Source organism: Cricetulus griseus, chromosome 2 (assembly GCF_003668045.3).
Source record: "Cricetulus griseus strain 17A/GY chromosome 2, alternate assembly CriGri-PICRH-1.0, whole genome shotgun sequence".
Lineage (NCBI taxonomy): Eukaryota > Metazoa > Chordata > Mammalia > Rodentia > Cricetidae > Cricetulus > Cricetulus griseus.
Genome location: NC_048595.1, coordinates 323,091,703 through 323,103,483, shown reverse-complemented (window position 1 = coordinate 323,103,483; position 11,781 = coordinate 323,091,703). Strand labels below are relative to the sequence as shown.

At 38.5% G+C, this 11,781-nt stretch overlaps 1 protein-coding gene and 1 pseudogene across 1 annotated transcript in view; one reads left to right on the top strand and one right to left on the bottom strand.

The window, feature by feature from the left end:
- The first annotated feature begins 33 nt into the window (after window positions 1-33).
- The window catches only part of Cwc27 (CWC27 spliceosome associated cyclophilin), a 180,863-nt gene continuing 169,115 nt past the window's right edge, over window positions 34-11,781 (top strand). The window contains exons 1-3 of the mRNA XM_027401531.2: window positions 34-443; window positions 5,497-5,593; window positions 8,911-9,023. Of these exons, the coding sequence (XP_027257332.1) occupies window positions 402-443; window positions 5,497-5,593; window positions 8,911-9,023 (252 nt within the window). The 5' untranslated portion in view covers window positions 34-401. The remainder of the gene's footprint in view (window positions 444-5,496; window positions 5,594-8,910; window positions 9,024-11,781) is intronic.
- LOC103160162 lies at window positions 9,304-9,563 on the bottom strand (annotated as a pseudogene).

The window sequence follows — 11,781 nt, the reverse complement described above, 5'->3', positions numbered from 1 at the left end:
ATTCTGGCCAGCTTCGGGAGGTGAGTGCCATCTGCGAATACCTGACGTGGACGCAGCACTGGGATTTACGGATTGGTCCTTTAACTATTATGACAGTTAACATGACCAATTCTCTAAAGTTGCAGAAGTCTTATAATATTTTCTAGTTACCCGAAGGACACCGAGTTTCCCCCCTCCGGAGTTAGCGGTGCTAAGGTCCGAGAGCAACATGGCGGCGTCCATGAGTGGCTAGTTTGGGGACTAACTAGTGTTTAGTACGGCTGTCTTGCCCAACTCTGAACGAGTCAAGTTTTCCCCAAGTATCTAAGTTAAAGAATTGTCTGCTAACAGGCGGACACCTTCGGAGATCCGCCATTCACTCGCGACCACACTAAGGAGCGGAGTTCTGACCACTGACCAAGATGAGTAACATCTACATCCAGGAGCCGCCCACGAATGGGAAGGTGAGAACCGCTCCACCACACCTGGACACCCCAATTGAGAGCTCCCTGATTTAGGGCGGGGACGGAGGGACAGGTGTCGGGTTCTTAGAGTTGGAAAGACCAAAAGAACTGTCGTCCACACACTGCTCTTGGACAGTGTTGCATCAACATTATTTACGTTGACACGTCTCAGTGTATTTTTGAAAGAATCCTTTTGAGCAACTTCTCTATTCCCTAGTCTGCTGGCCCCTTAACTTCCTTGATCCAATTCATGTGGGCGCCTTCTAGTGTCTGTTTTTTGTTTTGTTTTGTTTTGTTTTTTTTTAAAGATTTGTGCTAAGATTGTTAAATTGGTTGTTATTTAACTTGGAGACCATGCCTTTCTCTACAATCATTTATTTCCTCGGCTCAACATTTTTTTCTCCTGCAAAATACATGCAAGGTTTTATGTTAGGTCTTAAGGATGCACTGGAAGAAAATCCATCATCACCCCTTTTATTGTTGAATCAGTTAAAGGAACTGTGATTTGATAAAATAATTGTGTAAATAAAAATACAGTTACAAATTATGATGAATACTGTTTTTCTTCCGAATAGAAACAGGCTGGAGGAGAACATAAAGCATAGTCTATAACTTTTTAGAGTCTCTACTGCCTAATGTCCCATTAGGCACCATAGGGGTGTAGTTGGATTCAGAGTCAATGGGGCACATTTCCCTTATTCAGTAAGCATGGTATCACATAGGAAGAAGTTGATGTATGACACCAGCTTACTTCTGAATGCCATCATGGCTGAAGGAGGAAAAAGACATTATTAATTTAGTAGCTTATCAGTGGAAAGTTTTAAGGTGTGCAATGTGTCCAAACCACACATTTTTTTTCTAGAAGTAAGTTCTCAGCAGCGATATATATGTGTGGTAGTGTTTCTTGATTTGTGTGCAGCTTAGTATTATATGAATAACAGCTCATTTCATCCTCACATCAAATCTATGGGGCTAATATGCCTGTTTTTATAGAAGGAAGTTAGTTGGGTGAGAACTGGTGGATATGTCCAGGCAGTCCAAGCTAGTAGGTGGAAAACTCAACTTTGAAGTTGAACACCTTGACAAAAGAGCATGTGGAGGGAAGGGTAATTTGTGGTACTTTGTTCTCAGAGATGGTACTAATGAGGGCATATTTTAGGGCTTGGACCACTATTCCTGAGACACTGGGAGAAAATACGTGTCTATTTGCATTATCTTCTCTTTATTTGTTTAATTATATATTTGTGTGTGTGTGTGTGTGTGTGTGTGTGTGTGTGTGTATTCCCAGAACCCATATTAAACACACACACACACACACACACACACACACACACACACAAGTCCAGGTACTTGTCAGTCAGTTTTTGTATAGAGTAATTATTTAATGATATGGATATATGGTGGCTACATTAACTAAGCCAACCTTTAAAAACTTCATATTATTATTATTATTATTATTAATTTTATTTTATTTTTTGGTTTTTTTGAGACAGGGTTTCTCTGTGGCTTTGGAGGCTGTCCGGGAACTAGTTCTTGTAGACCAGGCTGGTCTGGAACTCACAGAGATCCGCCTGCCTCTGCCTCCCGAATGCTGGGATTAAAGGCGTGTGCCACCACCGCCCGGCCAAAAACTTCATTTTAAAGATAAGATTAATAATTAAAAATTTAGCCTGGTGTAGTGGCACACATCTTTAATCTAGCATTTGGGAGGCAGAGGCAGGATATTCTCTGAGTTCAGTGACAGCCAGGGCTACACAAAGAAACCTGTCTTGAAAACAATAAATAAAAAAAATGTAAAAACTTGCCAGGTGTGGTAGTACATGCCTTTAATATCAGCACTCAGAAGGCAGAGCTCTGTGTGTTCAAGGCCAGTCTGGTCCACAAAGTCCCAGTGAGACCCCGTCTGGAACAAAATAAATACAATGTACAAATATAAGAAAACTATGTTAGCATTTAAGCATAGGAAGCATAGGAAGTCTGTCAAATAATTAAAAGTTATGGAGATTGTTGGGAATACATATTTCCATTTATTATTGTTACAAATGAACTTTGTATTAAATATTTGTTCTGTCCTGAAATATTTGTCTCTAAGATTATAACACCATTGTTTATGATCTACTGAGCTTTTAAAAACATTTTAAGCCTAAATACAGAGAACAGGAAGACAGACTTCTTTAATTTCAAAGTATATTTGGTGAAAGAAATTGTACATGAGAAGGCCCATTTTGTATGATTCTCTTTATATTAAATGTTTTATTTGCAATGTCTATATAAACTGAAAAAAATTTGTGATTGCCAAGGGATGAGGGTAGGGGAGTAGAGAGGGACTGAAAATGGTCAAGGTTTCCTTTCATTCTGTGGTAGTGAAATGCTTTGGAAATAGGGTCAGTGGTTTCCAAACTCTGTGAATGTACCAAAAGCTAGTGAACTCTTTAACAGGTTGAAATTATTGATATATATTCATTTTTTGCTATATTTTATACAAAATTATATCTGAATTACCTTTTTTTAGTTTATTATTTATGTGCTGTATTGGTGTTTTGCCTGCATTTCTATGAGGGCTTTGGGTACCCTGGAAGTTGAGTTACAGAGCTGTTAGCTGCCATGTGGGTGTTGGGAATTGAACCGAGGTCCTCTGGAAGAACAGCCAGTGCTCTTACCTGATGGGCCATCTCTCCATCCCCCAATCTGAACTATTTTTAAACATGGTGTATGTAACATCACAGAATTCTTAAAAAGGTAGCTGAGAACAAAAGTCTAGGTCTCCCCAAAGATCCAAGTTATAATGAAATAGGTTAGGTCTTCGGGAAAGAGTGCTTAGTGTCGTTTCAGGTTAATTCTGAGAAAGAGGGAATAATCCAACTTCAGTTTGTATAACACACACACACACACACACACACACACACACACACAGAAAATGTAATAAAGGAAAACAGTTTGAGATGACCTAGGGCTTGCTACATAAAGGTTGGCCTAGAAGTCCTAGAGATCTGCCTGCCTCTACCTCCTGAGTGCTATCATTAAAAGCATATGCTGCCATGCCTGACCTTTTTTATATTTCTTTATGGGTTAAGGAAACCATTAAACATGTAGCATGATGTAGATATTTTCACTTCTCTTTTTCATAGTACCTGAAGAGTAGTGTAAAAGAGCTGTATGTTGCCAGAAAAGGTCCCAAAGATGTAATGCATTCATCAGTGTTATATAATTTATTATAGCATTTCCTAAGCTTCTGAAAGTGGTAGCAAATATGTATTGGGTTGGGAGCTGGCAGTGAGATGCTCTTCTCATTTTGCTATTGAAAGCATTCTCATTCAGTTTACAACTCCTAGGGTATGCTTAAAAGGCCAGGCTTTCCTGGATGCTTTTTAAACTCCCCTCATTTCCAAAACTGGTCATGACAAGTTTTAGAAAATAAGAAAAGTGTGACTTACATCATGGATGCAGACTCCTCATGAGGATCAGTTTAGTTTTAGTTATTCTGCAGTGTTTCTTTGCAAAAGCATTCTGTGTGGTGGCCACAGATTATTGACACTAATCAACTTTTCTACACATGGGGTAGAAAAGAAAAGTTGATACTGGAGAAATTAGACTCCAGCTGTGCCACAATGTTCAGACTTAGGGACCAACATTCTTTTTCGTTGTTTGTAGTTATTGACCCAGTTGTTGAATAAGCTGTTTCATCCTCTGGTCTTAGCAGAGGTTCTGGTTGTTATATAGCAGCTGGTTCCACCAAAGAGAAACTATTGCCGTGAGCCAGTAAAAAGGGGGACTATTAAATATACTACCTATTATGGAGATGATGACTTTTAAGACATAACCATTTGGGCCAGGACTCTAGCTAAGTTGGTAGAGGACTTGCCTAGCATGCACAAGGTACTGGCTTCACTCCCCAGCCCTGCTGGTGACATATACCTGTACTTGGAGATAGAGAGAAAGACCAGGTGAGTTTGAGGCCATTCTGGACTACAAGGCTATAAGACTGGCTGAAAATCAAAACAACCCCTCCCCCACCAAATATAAAGGAGCTAGAGATGACTCAGTTGATAAAGTGCTGCTTGATGTGGATTCCCAATATCCTTGTGAAAATTTGGGCATGGTGGCATGTATCTGAAACTCCAGTGTAGGGGACACTGTAAGCCATACCTGCTAGAAGCTGGCTTCAGGTGTGCCCAACCACATCTGTTAGGGCGTGGTCAAGGTGATGTCAGGGTGATGCAGTATAGGGTTCAAAGGGACAGACAAGGCACGGGGGGGGGGGGGGGGGCTTCTCTCTGGTCTCCGTTGCCTTGCTGCCCCTGGCACGCTCTGGCTTGCTTTTGGCTGGCGTTTATCTAATAAAGACATCTTAACCTCACAGATTACATATCTTCTCTTAACATCCCAGACTGGGGGTTCGGGGACTGGCAGAGACAGGTGGATCTCTGAACTTACTCACAAGCCAGTCTAGTTGAATTGGTGAGATCCAGGTTCAGTAGAAGAGCTATATAAAAAAGTTAAGGTAAAGAGCTATGGAGAAAGACACACAAAGTCGACCTCTGGCCTCTGCATGCACACATATATATTCCATCTGCATACATGCATACACAGAAAAAATATTTATTTCCAAATTAGAGCATGATTTTAATACAAAAATAGGGTTCAAAGGCAATTTCAAATGAATGATTGTAAAATTGTCTAATACTGTCATAATTCAATGGGTTCATTTACTTCTTAATTTCATAATTTTCTAACCAATTTTATTGGAAATAAAGCAATGAGAAATAGTAATAGATTCTCACTCTTGTTTTTTAAATGAGTGAAATTTGTTTTCTGTGATTAGAAAGAGTAGCTGCTTTTTTTTCCCCCTTACCTTTTTCTGAAAATGGTGTGTTAAATCATCTAATGATGATTGGCTAATAATGAATATTTGACATTTGTTCAGTGTAACAACAAAACCCAGAGTTTATAATATTTCTTCTAAAATTAAAAATTCAATAGTCAGTGTTGCCAGTTGCATTGCCAATTATCAAGCAAAATAAATACTTAATATGATGTCATGTTCTTTCAATAGGTTTTATTGAAAACTACGGCTGGAGATATTGACATAGAGTTGTGGTCAAAAGAAGCTCCAAAGGCATGCAGAAATTTCATTCAACTTTGTTTGGAAGGTCAGTATTGCCGTCAATATCATTCTGGGGAGAGACTTGCCTTAGTTGACAGATAATGGCAGTGTGTTAGGCATTTTGGCCTGCCCCTGTAATTCCATAACTTTGGAGGTTGATATACAAAAACATTTGTAGTTTCAGACTATCCTGGCCAACACAGTGAGACTCTAAGTAAAACCCTTTTTTTAAAGAAGGAAAAGAATAAACCACCATGTGCTTTTCACATTGAGGTCTGGTGTCAGCAACATGATGCTGTTGAACAATGCATAAAGAAATAGGCTGTAGGAATCACAGCTTTCCCCCAGATAAACTATAATTTGTGATACTCTTAACAGACACAGGTCATGCCTGACATTCATTTCTGCTACTTGCCACTCATTCCAGCTTTCATTCTTTAAATATGGATATTCCTTAAGTTTGCCTCTCATACTGTGTTACCTTTTCCACTCTTGTGTTGTCTCTAGACAAAAGACTATTATTTTCAGAACTCTATTCATTTCTTCCCTTCTTGTGCCTAATTGATCTGATGGTGTAATGGTCTTCTCTACGGGAAACTTCTGTTAGCTACCACTAAACCAAATTTCAACTTCTTCCTCAGACAGCCTGGACTTTCATCTCCATGACTGTAATTGCTGCTTATCTGGTCTCTCTCTCATTTCTTTGCCTTCTGCCTGTGCACATAACATTTGAATTTTTAGGAGATTGGCTTCCTAGCTTTCCATTATTTTCCATCCCATTAATCATATGCCTTCAGTCAGCCCTTCTCTCTATTTCCTGAACATTCCCTTTCCTCTCTGCATATCCTCATACTAGTTCTCTCTCTCCCTCCTCCCCCCCTCTCTCTGGTACATTTCTCACCCTGTTTTCATTTAAGTATAACCAATTTTTACTATTTCATTCAAAGTCTGTTTTTCCACAAAGCTTACCACCTGGAATTCACTAATCTGTTACCAATTTGAGTCATAACATGATTATTTTTCTTTGTAAGAAACGTGGCAAAATTTTATATTCACTTGGGTATTTTTTGTTCATGGATAATTTTGTATGCAGCTATATATTCCATAAATTCTTTACTGTTTCTGGTTGGCTTCTAGAATGCATTACATATGACTTCAAATACCTCCAGTGGTGGCAAATCAGTGTCTTCTAGTTATACCTGATTTTTAGAGACAGTGTTATTCATGGCATCAGAAAACAATATTTTGGGTGAGAAACTAGGTATTTAAGAATCCACAGTATCCTCTTGTATGACATAGACAAAGCTCTCCAAATAGAAATTAGGTAAATATAACACTGCAGGGGGAAGATTAAAGAAATAATAATAAAAGAATCAAATCCCTCAAATCAGACAAAGAAAATAGTCTGCAAAGACCATTATTAATAATTGCTATGGCAGGCAGGCAGGAAATCAAATCAGACAGGTAGTTTAGTTAGGGACGCCTCGGATAACTGTCAACAAAACTAAGAAACAAAGGAGGCAGAGAAGTCTGACTTCTGGGAATAAGTGTGAAGTCAAAAGCTCAAATTTTACAGGAGAGTGGAATTACAAAAACACGAGAAAGAATGAATGGTAAATGCAGTCCAGGACCAGGTGAATGAAGAAACAGAAAGTATCTGGATAGAATGTGACAATGAAATAAACATGAGGTTCAGCGGTTCAGCTTGATGCTGACATAGCTTCCTTGCATCAAAAAAAAAAAAAATATTATTCTCCCATTTATAAGAAGACCAGGAGTTAGAAGTAAAGAATGGAAAATTCATAGAAATAACCAGAGCAATTTTCATAATGAAACAGGCAAGAATTTAATAAAATTATTGTTGGGAAAGCTAACTAAAAACCTGAGAAGACTAATTTTTTTTTTTAAAAAAGATACTCCTGGCAGGAGAGATGGCCCAGCAGTCAAGAGCACTGGCTACTTTTCCAGAGGCCCTGGGTTCAATTCCAAGCAACTACATGGCAGCTCACAAATGTTTGTAACTCAAGTTCCAGGAGATCCAATGCCCTCTCTGGCCTTCAGGTCACCAGGCATGAATGTGGCATACAGACATACATGTAGTCAAAACACACATCACTTATTTTAAAAAAATATGTGTATATACAACTCCATTTATTTCTTTGAATGTCTGATTCAAAGAAGTTAGGATGTTTTTGGGTCTTGTAATGCACCTTTCAATACAACAGCAGCAGCAATGCATAGTTTTCAGAATGAAAAGAAAATGGACAGAAGCCTGGGAGAGAGGGAGGGAGAGAGGGAGGGAGGAGTTCAGTCTCCCACATGGCCCTTGATGAAACAGGTTTTTTTGTTAAAAGATGGTCACATTCTTTGTAGAACTCAAAGATATGTCATTACGAATTTAACCTTGGACTTTGAGGTCTTTGCTTATAGTTAGGAAAACATCTAAAATAAATACATTTTGAGAATTGCCAGTCTTAAACATGGTATAAAACTGTTACAAAAGAAGGAAAGAAACAAAGCAAAAGGCTACTGATTCTCAATGTTTAGAGAGGATACCCTATAACTCAATGGGTACCATGCTTCTATCTTATCTAAGTTAACTTTTTCCTTCTTAATGATTCTGGTTTCAGAGAATAAATGCTATGGGATACCATATTTCATCTGTGCTGAATATTTGTGGCTAAAAATATATTTATAATATAGAACATATTTAAATTTATTAATTTTATATTGATTTCTGAAAGTCACTTAAGTGAATGACTTTGATTGGAATAAAATATATATTGTGTGTTTCATTTGCTGAACATTTTGTTTGAGGGGACTGCAGGTGGACAGTGCTAGAACTATGATCAGTTAATAACTTTAGTATCTGTGGGTTTGTATAATCTTGTATATTGGTAAGTTAATTTCCTGTCAGGGGAAGAGTCTCAGTCTCAGCACTGTTGGCATTTGGGATGGGTTAGTCATTGCTGTGCAGACAACCCTTTAGATTTTAGGGTGTTTGACAATATTCTTGCCATCTTGTATTCCAGGAGTTTTCTCCAGTTGTGATATTTCAAAATGTTGATAAATATCCTCTGGGATGCAGAATTGCTGCTCCTCTCTCTCACCTAGTTGAGAGCCATTGATGTATTAAACTTCTTGTCTTTGAGAAAATTCTGGAGATAAAACAAAAACTAAAACTAAAGCACTGTTGTTTCTGTAGAAGCCTATAGTGTTTTGAAGATTGAATGTTTTATAGGAAAGGTTCTAGTCTAAAAGCATATGTAACATTTTGGAAATTAAATCTGTGGCTCTCTTTATCTATTAATTATGATTACTAAAGCCACACTGACTTTTAGAAATTGTTATATTGTTTTTCAGCATACTATGACAACACCATTTTTCACAGAGTTGTGCCTGGTTTCATAGTCCAAGGTGGAGACCCCACAGGCACCGGGACTGGTGGAGAGTCCATCTATGGAGCACCGTTCAAGGTCAGATCAATTTATTGTATTCTAAGTCAGCTTGGAGTGCTTCTTCCAAAGTAATAGTGTCCCATAAGAAAAATGTCTCATGTAGTGAACAAAAAAAAAAAAAAAATCAATGGAGTTAGAATTATTTAGAGATAGGAACAAATATTACCTACCAAGCATTCTTTTTTTTTTTCTGTCATGGAAAAAATGTTTATTTTGAAATTATTTTAATTTAGAATAGAAAACCTCTTATGGAGGAGGAAAGAAAAAGAAACCACAAAGTATACAGGCAACTTTTTACTTCATGAGCTTCTCACACCCTCATTTGTTCACTAGTTCCCACGAAGAGAAAGCACTCAGCCACTCACAATAATGTTATTAATAGGGATATGGATCAGTTTCACAAAGAAGCTAATGAATCCCATGATAGCAAACCCTATGGCTGTGGCCATGGCAATCTTCTGGAATTCTTTTCTGTGGGGTTTGGTGCATTTTTTTACCAGCCGACTTGAGTCCTTGACAAACTGCCACTGGCCTAGCAAACTGCATTACCTGGTCCATGGTTGAAAGTTGCTGGATGACAGCTGGTGAAGCTAGAGACACATAGCTTCCCTACCAAGCATTCTTTCTGATTTATTTTGTGCTAGATTAAGTTAAGGTAGAACTAAGGGTTGCTATAAGAGAGAGGGAGAGAGAGAGAAGCAGGATTCAGGAAGAAGTGCATATGGTGTATTTCTTGATGTTTGTCTGATCTCAACAGCTAAGTTTTTTTTTTTTTTTTTTTTTTTGGTTTCAAGACAGGGTTTCTCTGTGTAGCTTTGGAGCCTATCCTGGCACTCGCTCTGGAGACCAGGCTGGCCTCAAACACTCACAGATATCCGCCTGCCTCTGCCTCCCAAATGCTAGGATTAAAGGTGTGCAGGCCCAGCTCAACAGCCAAGTTTTAAACATTGCATGTGCTATTTTAGATTAAAATAATTTGATTTAAATATTATATGGAATTTTCAGTAGTCTCCTTGGGCTACAACAGTCTGGGGAGAAATGAGAATTTCTTTCTTTCAGTTGTGGAGGCTAGGAAGTCCAAGTCATAGTGTCTGACCGCCCCACTTCCTGCCTTGAAGAGCTCTGGGGATGAAACAGCCAGGTCTGATGCCCTGATCTTTGCTTTTAAGGCCATGAACCCTATTGGACTAGAATGGGAACACAACCCTTATGACTTCTTCTCAGCTTTTCATGTTTATAACGATCACCACCTTGTCAGAGCCACAAATACAGCTGCACCAGGGATTAAGACCAATATAAAGCTTTTGAGGAACCAAGCTTCCACACTGGAGCTTACTGTATATTATGTACTTACTGTCCACAAAAGAATGCTATAGCACAAAGCCATGCATGATTGACAGTCATAAGTGAGCAGAAGGAAGAGCTAAAAATATTAGGGAAAAGATATATTAATCAAAAATGGATACATAATTTCTTATTTAAATTTTTTATTAGATTTATTTGTTTTATGTGTGAATGTTTTGTTTGAATGTTTTAAGTTTACCATGTGCTGCTTGCTGACAGCCAAGGTCAAAAGAGGGCATTGGAACCCTGGAACTGGAATTATTGATGGTTGTGAAGTACCATGTGGATTCTGGGAATTGAATCCAGGTTCTCTGCAAGATTAACAAGTGCTCTTAACTGCTGAGCCATTTCTCTAGTCTGGACTGTGACTTCTTGAGTACTAGCATAAACTTAAGAAGGAAAAGAGTTAATCTGTTTAAGAAATTAGGGACAATTATGGACTTAAATATGGTTCTTTGAGTGAATAACTGTCAGTGGTTCTAAAAACCAGGAAACTTTTGAAAACTTCATATTTATTCTAGTAGGAAAGAGTGTCTGGAGACTCCTTTCATCTTTTCCTGGGTCACTGTTATTTCTAATTATTTCAAAGTTTCTATCGAGGGTCCTGCTATGTTGCCTTGGTTAGAATTTCAGTATAGTACAGACTAGCCTTAAATTTGTGACTGTCTTTGTGCCTGAGCCGCCTGCGTGCTAGGATTGCTGGCATGTGCCACAGTTTCTCACAACAGCATGATCTTGATTGTTGAGAAAAACAGTGGAACTTCTTTTTAAACTTTGTCTCCAGACTATAGTCACCCTGGAAAGTAAGACACAGTATTTAAAAAAATCTCAGTTGTCACTGTTAATCACATCTCATAATTTTAGGACCTCTACTTTGTAGGAAATATCCATGTATCAGGATATTTATTTAATTTAATTTAATCCCATTGTTTATCCTAACTTCTCTGTTGGTGTTTCCTTTCTGAGATTTTTGCTTTGTTATTTTAAAATACTACAATAGGGTTACTGTTGTTGTGGTAAAATACCATGACCGAAAGCAACTAGGGGAGGACAGGGTTTATTTCACTCACTGTTTCACATAACAGCCTGTCATCAAAAGCAGTGAGGGTGGGAACTCAGGCAGGGCAGGAACCTGAAGGCAGGGGCTGATGCAGAGGCCATGGAGGGGTGCTGCTTACTGGCTTGCTCCTTGTTCAACTTGCTTTCTTGTGGAGCCCAGAACCACCAACCCAGGGATGGTACCACCCAACAGTGGGCTAGGCCCTCTACCATTAACCAGCAACCATGAAAATGCTTTACAGCCTGATCTGATGGAGGCATTTTCTTAATCAAAGTTCCCTCCTCTCAGATGACTTTAGTTTGTGTCAAACTGACATAGAACTGTCCAGGACACATGGTGTAGAAATGCCACACATTCAGGGGATTTAAACAA